We start from the raw sequence: 17,109 nt of genomic DNA on the forward strand, positions 1-17,109 counted from the left end.
CAAAGTACTTAAGGTTTCACCAAAAGAAAAATCCTCTGTAGGAGAAGCAGAGGGGATAGATTCCACTGCATTTGAATCCTCATAAGCAGATAAAGGCATGTCTTCATAATCAGATACCTCAGAGTCGGACTCTTGGTCTGTTAAGGCTGCTGGGGACAGGTCTCTCTATCCTCTTAGCAGGGGAAGGCTGACTTCCTCTAATCAACATAATAAGGTCTTCTGCCATTTTAAGCATTTGCTGTTGAGGCAAAGGCGGCACATGTTTTTGGGTCATCGTTTTTTTAGGCGTAGTGTGCAGTCTAGGCCTTAGAAACTTAGCAGTTTTAGACAGAACTGAAGATGCGAAAGAAGTCGTCGGTTTGTGTCAAATATCAGTAGTGCAAAGAACTTCCTCAGAATCCGGTGCCTGCTCAGTGGCTCTGGACCCATCCAAGGTAGAGACATCCGCAGGTTCTGTCGAAGAAGAATCTCGCGGCATACCAGACTCAATGCGTCTCGGTAGAGGCCTGCAAATCTACTGAAGCGGGCATCAGGGGCTGCGAAAGCACCTCACTGAGTACCGGTGAACTGGCGACTAGCTTAACGAAAGCTTCAGCAGCTTTGGACCTGGGCGGTCTGTCTCTGTCTTTATCCTTACTTTTTTTTGGTAGATCATTAGTCAAATGGCTTACCGAAGCCATTTCGGAATACGGAGATAGAGAACTAAAGTATTTAGCAACAAAAAGGGCTCAACATTGAACAGTTTGGGTGTTAAACAAGGCACAAAACCGACAGCGGGGGATGTTGTGGTCTGGGCCTAAACAGGTGACGCAGTAAGAATGAAAATCTCGGTGTGGTATTTGCTTTCCACAGGCAAGACAATTGTTAACTTTTTCTGACATCTGTTAGAGAAAGAAAAAAGGATCCCCGATGGGGTACTTAGCTTTAGAAGACTTCAGGATAATTCAATGCAATAACGAAAATTCAGGTAGTGGCCGACCGGCACTCGGTCGAACTGCTCTTGCTACGGTACGGGCTCCCCGGTAAGAAAGACTGATGTAATGGCATCGGCTGCCTGTTTTTATACCCCTGACGACCTGAAGTCAGACCTAGAGTGATAACAACCGACGCAGAAATACTAAGTCTCTGGAATTCGGGGCGACTGAGGGCTACCTGCAGGCAGATAACCAAAGTGTGATGACTGCTACAGTGAAACACAAGGAACATCTAAGCTCTCCTCAGAGTCTAAATCAGAAATCTGAGGAGAAAACCTTGTATGTATCCCTTATCTTCCCATACAAATTCAGAATCTTGAATCTTTTCAGGAAGAGGCATCTCTCTCTCTTTTATCAAAAAACATCTTGTAAGAAGGATTTAGAACCCCGAGCCAGAAAGTTAAATTACTCATAAGGATATTTGAAAACTAGATACAAATTTAAAGAAAAATTGGACCAACAGTGTTATTAATGGCAGCAGCAGCTTCCCCAGGGATGAGAACAACATTCTGACCAAACAGGGAAGCCATCCGTTACCTCTCCCAAGACCAACAAGAGTGGCTTTCCCCTTGCCCACAGAGGAGATCCCAACAGTCGCAGAGGATATGGCTACCCAGTCACCCACCTCTTGCGGAGTCAAACTGCCAATCTGTTGTGGTAGCAAAGGCTGTTTGCTCAAATTTTCGTTTTGTGGCTGTAATTACTGTGGTACCAGCATTTTGTTCAGTGATCAAGCTGAAAAAGGTGCCCTCTTCCAAGAAAATCAAGCAGCATAAGCTGGTAAAAACCAAGTTACTTTTCTCACAAAAACACAGTAAATTGAAAGTTATGTCTTACCATAAACTTGGCACCTGTGTTATCCATCTTCATTCCTCTTCACGATTGGGTCTTGGATCCAACCTTCATAACGGCTTGGCTGCATTTTCCAGACTTGGATCAGACTCTCGAGCTCCTCCCTTTATAACACAACGCACTACACCCATCCCAGGACCTCAGATCAAATTTGCTGACTCACCAGTCATATATAACTGGGACAGGAGAGAGAAAAAGGTAATTGAGGCTCAGAAATGGGACATAAGCGTCCCTCAATCTTCTTTAGATCATCTAGAAGAAGAATAAGGTAGATGAATGGTTGGGTGGGAAAGTGAGGAGTAATGAAGATGGACAACACAGATCCCAAGTTATGTTAAGAGACTTTTTAATATGATGTCTTCTTCATTCCTCCTCATGACTGAGTCAGAGTCCCCAGCTATGCGGTTCCTGGGTGGCCCTCATGGAAGGATGTGCCAGAGTACAGTTCCGCCAAAGGAAGCCCTGCTCCTAGATACAATATCCAATTTGTAATGCACAGAGATGTAGTTGTTTGACATGTGGCTGCTACACAATCATCATCAATGGAAATCCTGGATGAATAGGCAGTAGTAGTAGCAGCCATAGATCTAGTAGAATGTGCCCTTTAGAGGTCGAGGCAATTCTAAACCTCTCTGGGAATAAATGAAGGTGATACAGTCAGTGATCCATTTGGCTAGGGTGATTTTTGACACTGCTCGACCTAATTTGTTAGTACACAAGGCTATAAATATTTGGTCTTACTTCCTGTACTTCGTTCTATGCAAATAAAATCTCAAGTTGTCTATAAACATCAAGGGGATGCAGATTATACTCTCCCTTGCTCGAAAAATTGAGATAAAATACCAGTAACTGAATAGACTGGTTAATGTTGCTTTCCGTGGCTATTTTAGGCATAAAGGAGGGATTGGTACGCAGTGAAACCCTGTCTTTATGAAAGATATATGTATGGAGATTTGGAAGATTAACGCCTGCAGCTCAGAAATTCTTTTTGCTGAAGTAACGGCTACCAAAAAGATTGTCTTTTATTACAAAAACCAAGTCACAACTGGCTGCTGGTTCGAATGGTCCGAGTCAAATTCTGCAGGATGGTGAGATCCCAAGGTGGAGAAGGATCTTTGGGGGGGTTGTCAGCAAAAGGATACATTTCATAAACGCTTTGCATAATCTAAAAGTAGACAAGGAGTGTGATTGGCTAACCGTATGAAAATTAGAAACTGCTGCTAGCTAAAGTTTGACGGTTGGGAAGCTTGATCCTTCTTTAAACAGGATACCAAGGAAAAGCAAAATATGACACCGGTACTGAGAAGGTATCAATATTTTTATTCGCACCCCAAACAATGAACCTTTTCCAGTTACTATTGTAGATTTAGTTGAAAGCTTTTGTGAGGCTAACATGACTGTCTTACTATGGCTACAAGTGGAGAAACCATGTGTTCAGCTTGAGGCACAAAGACTGGGATATTGCAATCTTGACGGGTGAGAGATGAGATCCTGTCTTGGCTCCATTACCCACACGGAATATTTTACCTGAGACTAGAGTAAGGGGAACCATATCTGTAGAGGCCAGAAAGGGGTAATGAGGATGACCGAGCTCTTCAGCCTGCTTGCCCTCTGTGAAGAAGCTTTGGGATCAGTGGAAGAGGGGGATAGGTATAGAGGAGACCCGGAGGCCAATCATGCATCAGAGCATCCCTTGGGGACTCCCCCAGAGAGGGGATCAGAGTGAAGAACTTGCTGCACTTGTTGAGGGGCAAAGCAAAAAGGTTACAGCAAGGCTGAGCCCAATGGTTGAAAAATCATGTTAACTGCTGCCTGACCGAGGCACCACTCGTGCGGAATCAGAATAAATCTGCAGAGTCTATCCCCCAAGCTTGCTGGTTTTCTCCAGAATACGAGACGCAGCCAGAAGGCGGTCCAAAGATATCACCCATTCCCAAACCCACATGACCTCTCTGCACAAAGGGTAAGAATGGGTTCCTCCTTGTTTGTTGATGTACTCTTACTACAGACATGTTGTTGGTGTGAACTGCAATGGTCCCCAGAGGAAGAGCATCCTGAAAGGCTTGCAATGTTAGAACTGCTCTCATCTCAAGGACGTTGATATGCATCCTGGTCTCCAGAGGGAACCACATGGCTTGGACCATCTTTCCCTTGTAATGCACCACCCACCCCAACTGGGATGCGTCTGTGGTCACTGTAGCTACTGGAGGGGGAATTGAGGGGGGGGGGGTCTGCCTAAAAAGAGGTCATCTGATTGAATCCACCAACGAATATGACGTTTGCAGAAATGTGTCAGTCTCATGAGAACAGACTGAGGTTGGTAGAGTTTAGACCACTGTACTGCTAATGTCCACTGAAGGATTCACATAAAGAACCTCACAAATGGAATTAACAAGATTGCTGCTGACATTGACCCAACACTTGCAAGACTAGACGTGCAGGGGGACGGGCGGGATAATTGTTCTCGGACTTTATTCCTCTGTGTCATAATGCAGTGAAGGGGAACAGAAGCTATTTGATTCCTAGTGTTTAAATGTTTCTAAGAATTCTACGTTCTGCACCGGAGGCAGATTGGACCTGTCTCAATTTATGGTGATGCCCAGGGAGTGTGAGATTTGAATCAGATAATCACTGGCTTGGAGAAGTTGATGCCTTGTGGAGGCAGTAAGCAGCCAATCTTCTAAGTATGGAAACACCCTGAATCCTTTCAGTGTCATGTAAACTTCTAGGACTGCCATGCATTTGGTGAACACCCGGGGGGCTGCTGTGAGCCCAAAGGGCAGTATGCTGAACTGAAAGTGATGGGCTCCCCAGCTGAAAGTGCAGGTATCTCCTGGAGTGCCCATCTATTTTGATATGACAGTACGCATCCTTGACATCTACTGAGCACATCCAATCGTCGTGCATAATAGGGGCAGAATGGACTGCACTATAACCATTAGGAACATTGACTACTTTACATAAAAGTTCAAATTGCTTAGATTCAGTATGGGCCCCTGTCTTTTTTCAGCACTAAAAAGAAGTGGGAGTAAATTTCAAATCCTCTTTTTTCGGTTGAAAACTCTTGGATGCACATTTTTGCAACAATTTTTGAATTTCTTAGTTTGTTGCCTGCTCCCTCTGACTGGGTGGCACATCGGGGAGCTTCTTTCTGGTGTTTGGAGGGGTGAGGAAAAGGGGAATGCAGTAGCCTCTGGATATTATGTTTAGCACCCATGAATGGTTTGTCAAATGTGCCCAGGCTTCTGGATGTAAGGAAAGTTGACCCCCAACTGCCTCAAGAGATGGAGTGTCGGGCAAGCCCTTCAGGAGCACTGATGGGGTTTAGTCACAGAACGAGTCTCTGAAGCCCTGGTTCTGCAGACCCCCTGTGCTTCTTGGGCAGTGCTGACCATTAAACTCTCCTCTTCTGCCTCTGGAGAAGGGCTCCACGCCCAGGTCCTGGAAAGGCCTATGGGATTTACGGAACCACATTTTCTTGCCTTCACACTGGTTCCTTGAAAAGGACATCTGAGGTGTAGAAAACTTGATTACGACAGCAGAAAGGGTCTTCCCATCTTTTTTGCTTTGGGTGAGTGCATCTCTAACAGAAGGCCCAAACAGTGATGAACCATCAAAAGGGATATTAAAAAATGATGCCTTGAAGGGTTCTGCAAAATCAGTGTCTCATCCAGGCATGTCTCCATAGGGATAGGCCTGAACCAGCAGCCCATGAGGTACCTTCTGCAGTGTGGGAAAACAGCCTCATCAAGGTGTTAACAGTGGGCAGAGAGGCCAATTTGGGAGAAAGTTTAAACTCCTCCAGGCAGCCAAGCATTAACACTCTTCTCTGCCAGTTCTTTCTTGGTGGCCGCTGCCACCAAAATGGCATCAACTACAGGGCCCTTACTCCAGTGTCTCCTGTCAGACGGTGGGACCAGGAACCTATCGGGGCATTTAGCTGGCAAGATACCAGCTGAACAAGGTTGTCTGTGGGTGTGGGGGGAGTGGGGTTCGGGGGGTCACAAATGACGCAGATGGGCCTCCCTCAAAAGCCTCCAAGAACACTGAATCTTCAGTAGGATGGACAGACTGCAAACCTTTCTGCTGCATGATCTCTAGAATGTCTCCAAAGGAGACATCTGGTGAGGATCAATGGGATCCTACTCCCTCAAAGCCAAATGACTTGGTATGAAATGAATGGCAAATGACTCCATCGGGGAGTCGATGTTCCTTCTCCTGCACGTCTTCTTCCGGGGGACTTCCTCCAAGGGTTACTTAGGAAAAGTATCAGAAAAATAAGATCGTTCCTGGGCAGGTTGGCTCGGGAAAGCATGAGTAGGCTCAAGACCACGAACCAAGGGGGGTATGGGGGTAGGCTGCAGGACATGAGAAGATAGTTCTCCACTACAGGGGAATATCTTTTCCACTACTTGGAAAGCAGACAGACCCACAAAATCCCTCTCCACCTCCCCAGAGCAGAAGCAATGAAGGGGAGGTGGCCAAGACTCTCTTCGAATCTGTGGCCTCCCTTGGGAATTGGACCAGAGCTGTCGAGAGCCGAAGCACCCACGATAAGGGACAGCTCTGAAAAGGATGGAGCCGGCCACAATGCCCTGGACCCGATGCAAACATCTTGGCTCCAAGATCCAGCCTGCTCCGAAGGAATAGGAAAGAAAAGTTGCATAAAATCTTACCATAACCATAGATGTCCTTCTCTTCCATGTTGTGGTATTTTTGTTTATGGATTTATCCTCCAGTCTCAGGTACATACGGCCAGTATCCAAAAGCTTTTAGTCCCTTTGTGGTGTGTGAGACATCGGATGTGGGTGAGATTTCATGGGCCACAAAGATGACATTGGCACGCACCAGCCCTCAGAACAGAGACCCCAGTCAGCACCAGTCCTAGAAGGGCAATGCCATATAATTGCCATCCAGAAAGGGAAGCCATTAGCTGATGGGAGGGGAAGGAATACTTCAACATGGAAGAGAAGGACATCTATGGTTATGGTAAGATTTTACACAACTTTTGTGTCCCTCTATTCCCATGTTGCAGTATTCTGCATATGGGTGAGTGCCAAAGCTCACTGAGATTGGGGTGGTGGTGTGGAGGCAGACTCCAGGAATCCATGAAGGATAGCCCTGGCGAACTCCGCCTTAGATATGGAGATGTGGTCAAGTTTGTAGTGTTTGGTGAAGGTGAGGACAGAGGACCAAGTAGCAGCGTCCAGGATAGTAGAGGTATCCAGGCACTTGAAGAAAGCCCCTGATGAGGCCATTGCTCTGGTGGAATGAGCCTTAATTGTACCCTGCACAGACTTGCCATGGAATTGGTGAGAGAAGATGATGGCCTTGGACATCCAAGTAGAAACAGTCTGCTTGGTCATGGCCTTCCCCAGGGCTCTGGGGTGAAAGGATACAAAATGTTGGCCAGCCTGTCTGACAGACTTAGTGTTGTGCAGGCAGAATCTGATTTGCCTGTGTACATCCAAGGAATGCAGTACTCTCGCACGGTTTCCTTGCGGGTTTGGGATAAAGACAGGCAGGTGTATGGCCTGATTGAGGGACAGGTCATTGACTACCTTAGGCGTGAAGGACAGGTTTGTTCTGAGGGTAACTATGTCCTTGTTGAAAACAAGGAAGGGAGGAATAGCCACAAGGGCTTGGAGTTCAGACACTCTTCTAGCTGAAGGGGGACCACTACCCTTCATAATTTCTTTCTGCATTTGCAGAGCCCGAGAGCTGAATGAAGCACAGGCCTGGCATTTTGTGTAAAGATGGGCAGTGCCCAAACAGTAAATGCACAAGGAAAGTGGATCTTAGGGAGAAAAATTTGTGTCCACACTCAGTGCATTTCTTAAAATCTTGGCCATCTGCCACGACTAACTAACTGTAAAAAGCTGACACATTCCAACTAATTAGAAGGCTATAAAGCACTACGCTAAATCACTATAGGAGACTCCCTGTTATCCAGCATCTCTCTAACCGGCCATCAAATTTCAGCCATAACCCTAGCAAAAGACAGAAAACACCACTTCTGCCTCATCTGGGCTAAATAAGGACAGACATTTGAGTTTTCAACTTTATTCATTAGAAAAAAATGCATACCAACACAAATCCTGTTATTCTAGCTGATTTATAACCTATAAATGCTATTTTATATGCATTTTCTGATTAACCAGCCATTCATCCAGCCTAAGATCTGATCCCAGTGAGACCGGATAAAAGGCTGTCTACAGTATACTGACAAATATTTATCTCAATATGTCTAAATCAACACCTTTAAGAACTTTATACATCTATAACTTGAAAAAGCAAACACACAATGACTAACCTAACATGCTACCTACATAAATCTGAGAGAAATACTCAAGTTTAATCCAAAAACTAATGAGACAAAAATGTTCTCTTGGTAGAGAGAACAGTAAATGTTATTCATGAGATTTGCTAGACCACCACCAAAGGATCCAACAACTGCAAGCCCTTGTGAACATGAGTGAAATCCAGGTGGAAAATGACATCTGAAGTACTGAGGTGGAGTTCAGGGAATTATGGGTAGGGGGGAATCACAGCCTTGGAGCTGAACAGCTTCAGTCAGTGCCGAGGTCTGATCCAACAACCCATAGCGGAATCTGAATAGAAATCCGATCCTCTTTTCTTTTGTCAGAAACAGTGCACTGGAAGGGGTCATGAATCTAAAAATAAACCCTCAGCTAAGCCCAATAAATCACTCCTGTCCAAAGTAACTAAGAAGGTTACGTCTATCTTTGACAGAATAGATCTGAAGAATACCCACTTTATTCCTGGCTAAACCTTCCTAGGGACAGGCAAGCTAGTCCGGCTAGGCAGAGAGATTCCCTTACTCATTCTCCAGGTACCATCAAGAGCGGTTCTCCCTTGCCTGCTAATTGCACTTTAACAGTCACAGAGTACATGTCTAACCCCCAAGCCCATGCTATCTATAGGGACCACATCAGAGGGAACAAAGAAAAAAGGTTAATGGTCTGAGGAACCAGAAATTGCTACAGCACAGTCACCTATCTGTGACTGAGGCAATTTAGTAGCCTGCTGTGGTGGCAAAGGTTGTTTATTTTCTTTTTGTTGCCGTGAGAAGGAAGAACCAAGGAACAGGTAGGTTGTTCCATGGTTAAGCCAAAAAAGATGTCAGATTCCCGGGGAAGCCTGGCAGAAGTAGTCGGTAAAACAGATTAGTTGTATTAAAGTAACTTTTCCACCAAAAAAAACAGTGAAAAGCACTTACCCCAGCCCCAAAAATAAAGAAATTCAACTTTCACAAAGGAAAAAGTAAAATGTAATGCTCCTAAATAAAAGGTACTAAAAAGTAACATGACACTAAACAAATACGTTTTTTTCCTAGCTTATTATTATTAATTTCATCCTCTGTATTACACTAACAGCATTCTCAAACACATTTTTTTAATTAGAAAACAGTAAGGCTGGAATGCCATTTCCAGAGGTAACATACAACAGCACAACTGTGTGTAACCAAGAAGCAATCTGATGATACAGCCACTTGTTTAAATAAGGAGTTATAACAGGTAAGATTCTTTTTTGATAAACTTTGCAGAACTCAGCAAATTGGTCAAAATCAAAGTGGACAAACTACTCTGTCAGAAGACCTGAAAAGTACTTGTTGGACACTATTTCCAGTAACTCCATGCAACACAATCGGCTTGGAAGTACATAAGAACCTAGTCATACACTGTCAAATCAAAAATAAATTCCTCTGCATGTGGTACTACATCACAGAATCACACATGCATATTCATGGTCTTACCATGGGCCACAAACATTTCCCTTCCAGCACTTTAAGTTAGAGAAAAAAGTCAGGTTTATAAGAAAACAATCAAGGAAACTGCACATCTTAGAAATGTAGTTCATCCAAACAATAAACAAGTACAAATACACCCACATAAAATTAAGATCCTTTTGCATTTTAACATTTAAATGCTCCAGTTCTGAGGGGGCTGCTGGTCTAGAGATCAAAATGCCTTCACTAAACATACAGAATAAAAAAATATCACTGCTGAACTTTGAGACTACCTGTAAATCATCAACATGAACCTACTTAATGGTCTTCTTACATGGAGACCCATGCATTTCACATCAAGGCAGAAAAAAAGTCAATGACCTTACTCAGTTTTCTACTTGAGTATGAAATACAATGAACTACAGTATAAATCAAGCAAGTTCATGGGTCCTTCTGCAGTTTTTTTCTTGCATTTTTTTTTCTTACTGGGATCAAACATGCAAGTACAAATGTAAGCCATCTTTACCTTTTACGATTCTTGCTTCGAGACCTGGTTCTGAAACAAAAATGATCTGTCTTAGAAAAAAATGTCACAGGACAGAGACCACTAACAGTAATTACTTTCTGCAACACAGCTGAACAGTATAGCTATGCTAAGTAAATTTACTACAGAAACAGATGATCAAAGAAAGATGACCATAAGAGTAAATCATAACATTTGAATTTTATCACTGTAGCCAGAGAGCCCGCCAATTACATATGCTGGTCTTGCACCACTGTTCCACAAGACCTTGGGCCAGTGTGTGAAATAGCCATGGACGACCATAACACTGCCAGAAGTTTTCAAGTCTCATCTAAACTGCACAGAGAATTGTTTCAAAAATAAATCATAACTGTTCTTATAACCAGAAATGCAACTATATAATACTTTAGTGAGATCTTATAACATAACGCCTTTCCTAAGGGGATGAAGGGATGGTAGCTTTGCTGTTACAGTGAACTCTGCTCAAAGAGCTGATATTACAGTAACTGTATTTATAGTCTAACTATATTTTCTGCAAGAAGGAGCTACAAAATTGAATTACATTTTCCAAGCAGAAACATTCTTTGAAGGGACAGAAATAATACAACACTTCAGATCATGTACACAGGATCACAAGACCTACAAGAAAAGTGAGTCCACAAATCATTTACACTTTACCAATACTCGATGTAAACAGGTCAGGTAGGAATGACATTGCAGATGCCAATGTAGTCATCAAGGTTCGTGAAGGAAAGGCATTGTAGTCCACAGAAGGAATAAATGTTGGGTAAAATATTTGTTATTACAATGTGCTCTACTTCTATGTTGCTGGAGATTAAAATCCTTAGTTTGACTTTTTGTGGAGCTGCTTGCCAACAGTTTAAGGACTGCTGGCGCCTTCTGGCACAGGATGTCAGAAATAGGCTCTTATGTAGGAAACATATGCTGGGAAACAAGTAGGTCTTTGCAGCTAATGGTATTTAGACCATTAATCCTTACTTGGAAACCTTTGAGGCCTTTCAAACTGTATGATATGCATGGACAGTTACATTACAAAATGGGCATCATATGCTATAACTGTTCTAATTAGGATGGAATAGAGAGGAATAAAGGACATTTGTGTAAAATCTTGCCATAACCATAGATGTCCTTCTCTTCCATGTTGCAGTATTCTACTTGTGGGTTTACCCTTCTTCCTCTCCATTCGTCCGGCCAAGTTTCCAAAGATTTTCAGTCCCTCTTGGTGCATCAGACGTCTGATGTGGCTGCTGAACGAGGACCTTAAAAGTGACGTCTGCACGCACTAGCCCTCAGAACCTAGTAAAAGCCCCAGTTGGAGCCAGTCCTGTAAGGGCATAGCCTGTCCATTATCGCCCAGGAGAGTAAGTACAACCATACAAGTGGGGAAGGAGGGTGGGAAGGAATACTGCAACATGAAAGAGAAGGACATCTACGGTTATGGTAAGATTTTATTGTCCTATTCCAATGTTGCAGTATTCAACTTGTGGGTATGTGCCAAAGCTCACTGAGGATTGTGAGGTGGCCTACATGAAGTTTCCAGGAATCCGTGTAGGATAGCCCTTGCAAACCCTGCCCTGGCTCTGGAGATATGGTTCAGTTTGTAGTGCTTGGTGAAGGTGTGCACTGAGGACCAAGTGGCTGCCCCAAGAATGGAGTTGGTGTCTAGCCCTTTAAAGAAGGCTCCAGAAGAAGCCATTGCTCTGATGGAGTGGGCCTTGACATTGCCCAACAAGGTCTTACCATGGTGTAGGCAGCAGAAGGAAATGGTCTGGGAGATCCAGGCTGAAATGGTCTGCTTGCTCACAGCTTTCCCCAAGGCCCTGGAGTGGAAGAAGACAAACAGCTGGTTTGATTTCCTAAAAGTAAGTTGTTTGTGGACATCTTTATTTATTTATTTATTTTACATTTGTTGACCGGGTTAGTCCAACTGGATACATATCCGTTTTCAGTGGAGGCCCGGGGAGAAAAGCTCCAAAGAACAGAGGTACATAAACACATGTGATAACAAAACTATAGTTAGTTAATAAGCTAACATAAGTAAGCAAATTAAAACAATAAGTGATACAAAATATAATCCAAAAGAGATAGAAGTTAGTCAGATGGATTGTCATGGCTACAGAGTGGACCCTTAAGGATTTGGGTTGTGTGGGGCTTGGTAATGTAGCACTCTATCACTATCCCCTGTGGGTTAGGGAAGAAGGTGGGCAGGTGGATGGGCTGGTTTAAGGATAGGTCATTCACTACTTTGGGAATGAATGACGGGTTTGTCCCGAGGGTCATCCTGCCCAGGTGGAAGATTAGGAAAGGTGGTGTAGCCATAAGAGCTTGCAATTCTGAAACCCTTATGGCAGAAGTCAGAGCTACCAGCAATACAGTCTTCCATGTGCAAAATTTTAAGGTGGCCTTGTCTGCTGGTTCATAAGGGGCTAGAGTGAGTTTTTCCAGAACATAGTTTAGGTCCCAGGGAGGGAGAAACTGTTTTCTGGGTGGTCTTAATACACCTTTGAGGAAAAAAGTTTGGAGGGTAGTCTGGAAGCAAGATGTGGATCCATGGGGAGGTAGGCAGAGATAGCAGACAAGTGTGCCTTCAGAGATGAGTAAGACAACCCTGTCTACATGAGTTCACACAGGTATGACAGGATGAGAGGCATATTGCTTTCCAGCGGGTCTGTCTTTTGTGACACCAGATAGAAAACCATTTCCATTCTGAGAGATAGGACTTCCTTGTGTTGGGTTTCCTGGCCTCCTGCAGGACAGTGAGCATGTCTGTGTTATACAAGTGTCTGAGGGGGATCAGAATATTATCAGCCACAGGGTGAGGTGCATGGATTGCCACTGTGGGTGTATCTGAGTCTCCTTGTGCTGTGGGAGCAGGTCCACTGAAGGGGGTAACTTGAGGTGACTGCCCTTGGAGAGGTGAAGAAGAGGAGGAAACCAGTGCCGTCTTGACCAGTAGGGAGTCACCCGCAAGATTTTGGACAAGTCCTGCTGAATTTTCAGCAGGACCCTTTGTATCAATGGGAAGGGGGGAATGCATACAGGAATTTCCCCTTCCAGGTTATCGAGAAGGCATCTGTTCCTAATACCTTGGGGTCTGGTGTCCTGGTGCAGTAGACAGAAAGTTGCCTGTTTATGGAGGATGCAAACAGGTCCATTTGTGGAATACCCCACCTGTGGATCATATTCAGGAAAACATCTCTTTGCAGCATCCATTTGGGGTTGGTTGAGATGGTTCTGCTTAGATAATCTGCCTGGGAGTTGTGCAGGGATGGGATATAGGCTGCCTGAAGGGTGATCCCCTGAGAGGTAGCCAGTTCCCACACCCACAGAGCTACTCTTCATAGAAGGTAGGATTTCGTCCCTCCCTGCTTGTTCAAATACCACAGGACTGTGGTGTTGTCTGTGAATATCCTTAAAGGGCCCTGCTCTAAGCAGGGCTGGAAGGCCTGTAGAGCAAGGAGGATGCCTCTCATTTCTCTGATGTTTATGCACTCTCGTTTGTGTCTGTCTGTCCACAAACCCTGTACTTTCCTTTTCCCCAGAGTTGCTCCTCAGCTCAGATCTGAGGCATCCGTGTGCATGGTCTGGGAGGGAGAGGGTGTTTGCAGAGGGAGTCCTGGGTTCTAGGCTACCTGAGCCACACACCATCTCAGTTCCTGATGTAAGCAGCGGAGCAGGGGGATCTTGAACTCTAGAGGGTGGGATTGCTGGGTTTACACCAACCGGATGTACCACTGAAGTTTCCTCATGTGCATGCTTGCTAGGGGCAACATTGGAATGGTAGCTGCCATGTACCCTAGAAGTCTCAGAAACTGTCTTGCAGTCAGTTCTATTGATTGTAGGGAATCAAGAAGTGAGAAGGGTGCCACCTTTTCTGCTGGAAAGAAGGCCTTCATGAGGTCTGTCCTGATCCTGCAACCCAGGAAGACAATGTCCTGTGTGGGGCTGAGGTGGGATTTGGGGAAGTTGATCATGAACCCTAGTTGTAGGAGTACCAGAAGGTCTTGGGAGCGACGGAGAAGAGTATGTCTTTTTCCTGAATTAGGTCATCTATGAAAGGGAATAACTGGATTCCCATTTCCCTGAAATAGGCGATGACTGCAGCCAGGCATTTTGTAAATATCCTGGGGGCAGTAGAAAGCCCAAAGGGCAAGGCACAGAACCGAAAGTGAGATGAGCTTGCCAGGAATCTCAGGTATTTCCTGAAGGTGGGCTTTATAGGTATGTAAAGGTAGGCATCCTTTAAGTGTAGGGTTGCCACGAAACCCTGATGAAGGATGAGTGTAAAGACTAGGTAGGGTGACCATCCTGAAAGTAGGAACTTTTAGGAAGGGGGTGAGGTGTGAGAGGTCAAGATGCCTCCATGGTCCTTCCTTTCTGGGTACCAAAACGATTCTAGAGTAGAATTAATTTTCTTTTTGACTGTGTAGGTACTGGTTCTATGGTGCCTTGTAGTAGCAGAGTTTGCAAAACCTAATGGAGGAGGCTGTGGTATACCCAGGTCTTGTGTGTGTGTGTGTGTGTGTGGGGGGGGGACATGAAGTAGCTGTTCTGTAAGATGGACAGAACCTATTTGTCTGTGGTAATGAGTGACCACTCAGGGAGACAGTGAGAGAGACGGGCAGATAGGGGTATGGATGAGGGGGGTGGAGGCTGAAATTTTGGTAGGCAGTCAGACGCTACCTGCCCTATCAGGAAAGGGAGGCCTTTGGCTGGAAGACTGAGAAGGCCTAGCCTGAGGAGGCCATCTTCTACGGGTCTTCTACATCGGGGGGGGGGGGGGAGCTACAGGCCTGGAGGTTTTCCTGATAAACTGTGTCTTTGCCGGGTAGTTCCTCTGGAACTTTGGAATAGGTGAGACTAGGATGTGTTTTAGCTCCTATAATTCCTTTCCTTTCTTTTGCAAGGATTTAAAACAGGTCAGCCACTTTTGTATCAAAAAGGGCTGAATAATCCAAAGGTGCGTCAAGGAGTTTAGCCATGAAATCAGAGACGGACTGAGGTCTCAGCCAAGAGGTCCTTCTTAGTACTGAAGCTGATACTGCTGACCTGGCTGAGGCTTCAGGTGCTCGTAACAAACTTCCAACCCAGTTCACTAGTAAGCAAAACAATCAGAACCTTGAATCCTAGAACGTAGTAAAAATTCTCCTTTATTTAATTCGATAATCCTGGACCACAAACGATAAAAAAACGATAAAAAGATTGTTCTTTAAACAATACTAAGCGCTTTCACCCTTTCATGTTAGGGCATCATCAGAGTACAAATTCAAATAACCAACAATGTCCCTTAAATACAAATTCCTTAATTACTTAATACCATAATTAGCAATCAGCACTCAATAATAAAGGGTGTATTTCTTATTAATTAGTAAATCTAGCATACATATAAAGACTAATTACCTAGTGAAGTAACAACATAATATTTTGTGTTCGTGAATTACTTGGTCACAATGTAAATTTCTTGTTACAATTTTATATCTAAAACTTCTTAAAACTACAATTAGTAATAATTTTGAAATAACAATGTTACATTGTAATAAATATTGAATTAAAATAATAAATATAATAAATATGACATATTAAAATTGGAAATTTAAAAATTTTTTCCAAATTTTAAGCAATCAATAATAAATATAATGTATCCATTGTGTTCTTAAATTCCTTTCATGATTAAAAATTCCACAATATATATATAATATAGATCAAAAACTGAAAGCTGTAATTTATGTTTAAATAAATTGTGATTATAACTTAAGTATACTTGCGATGGAGATTTGGTCATTAATACCAGGCCACTTATTGGCATTTAATCTAAGTTGCCAAATACATTCTTTAGCTTCCAACAAAGTCTTACTGTCACCTCCGTTGTGCAACATAGCTTGAGGTATTCTGTCAATTACAAAAAATAAAAATTTTTTGAAATTAACACAGCCAGTACTATGAATGTATAAAGCACTAGTTTGTTTCAAAGTCCTGATGTCACTCATATGTTCAATAATTCTAGTTTTTAATTTCCTATGTGTTTTTCCTATGTAGAAGGCTTGACAACTTGTGCATGAAGCAGCATAAACAACCCTACTAGTGTTACAATCACAAACCCCGGGACATCTAATCGTCTTTTCATAATTAGAGATAAGCAAATATGGTCCGTTATTAATAAATCTACATATACGACAACCACCACATTTATTCATTTTAGATTTCGTTGTCATTTCATTATATATGGGTTTTTCAAACAAATTCTTTAAAGTCTTCCCTTTACTAAAGGTGCATTTGGGTTTGTTTCCCAAAATATTCTCTAAATCAGTGTTAGTTTCTGCAATGATGTCCCATGAGTCATGTAACACTTTAATAATTTGTTGTGATTTTTCATTAAAAGGGATGACAAATGTGTCATGCCCAACAATCCTAACGTTAGACATATCCTTGGATGGTAAACCATAATGTATAATAGGTTTATATAGTGTTGATCTATTTCTTATTATATCTTGACTAATTTTAGATACTAACTCCTCAGGGTAAGCTCTAGAAGTAAACATGTTTTTCAATTTAATAAGTTCTTCCAAAAAGTGTCTTCACTACTAACTAATCTAGACAGCCTCACCATCTGACCTTTTACTAGGTTTCTCTTCTGATGACTCGGGTGACAGCTGTCGAAATGTAAAAACGAATTGGAGTAAGTTTTTTTCCGATAAATATTTGATTCAAGTTTGGCATTCTGTAATGATATTGTAATATCTAAAAAGTTGAACTTTTCTAATGAAGTGTATCTTGTAAATTTTAAAAAACTTGTCGTTAGCCCAATATATGTAATAAATTCTTTGAGCTCAATTTCAGATCCCTTCCAAAAAATTAAAATATCATCCAAAAATCTTAAATATAATAAAATATTACTCCAAAATTTACAAGTAAAAACATGTTCCTCCTCCCATGCTGCCAAAACCAAGTTAGCATAGATAGGGGCACATTTGGCCCCCATTGCAACACCA

At 43.0% G+C, this 17,109-nt stretch overlaps 1 protein-coding gene across 1 annotated transcript in view; it reads right to left on the reverse strand.

Annotated features, from left to right (window-relative positions):
* LOC122804616 (putative RNA-binding protein Luc7-like 2) overlaps window positions 1–17,109 on the reverse strand; it is a 1,326,948-nt gene that overhangs the window by 233,516 nt on the left and 1,076,323 nt on the right. Inside the window, exon 11 of the mRNA XM_044074589.1 lies at window positions 10,103–10,132. Coding sequence (XP_043930524.1) covers window positions 10,103–10,132 — 30 coding nt within the window. The remainder of the gene's footprint in view (window positions 1–10,102; window positions 10,133–17,109) is intronic.

Source organism: Protopterus annectens, chromosome 1.part1, assembly GCF_019279795.1.
Source record: "Protopterus annectens isolate FY-2018-M chromosome 1.part1, PAN1.0, whole genome shotgun sequence".
Classification (NCBI taxonomy): domain Eukaryota; kingdom Metazoa; phylum Chordata; order Ceratodontiformes; family Protopteridae; genus Protopterus; species Protopterus annectens.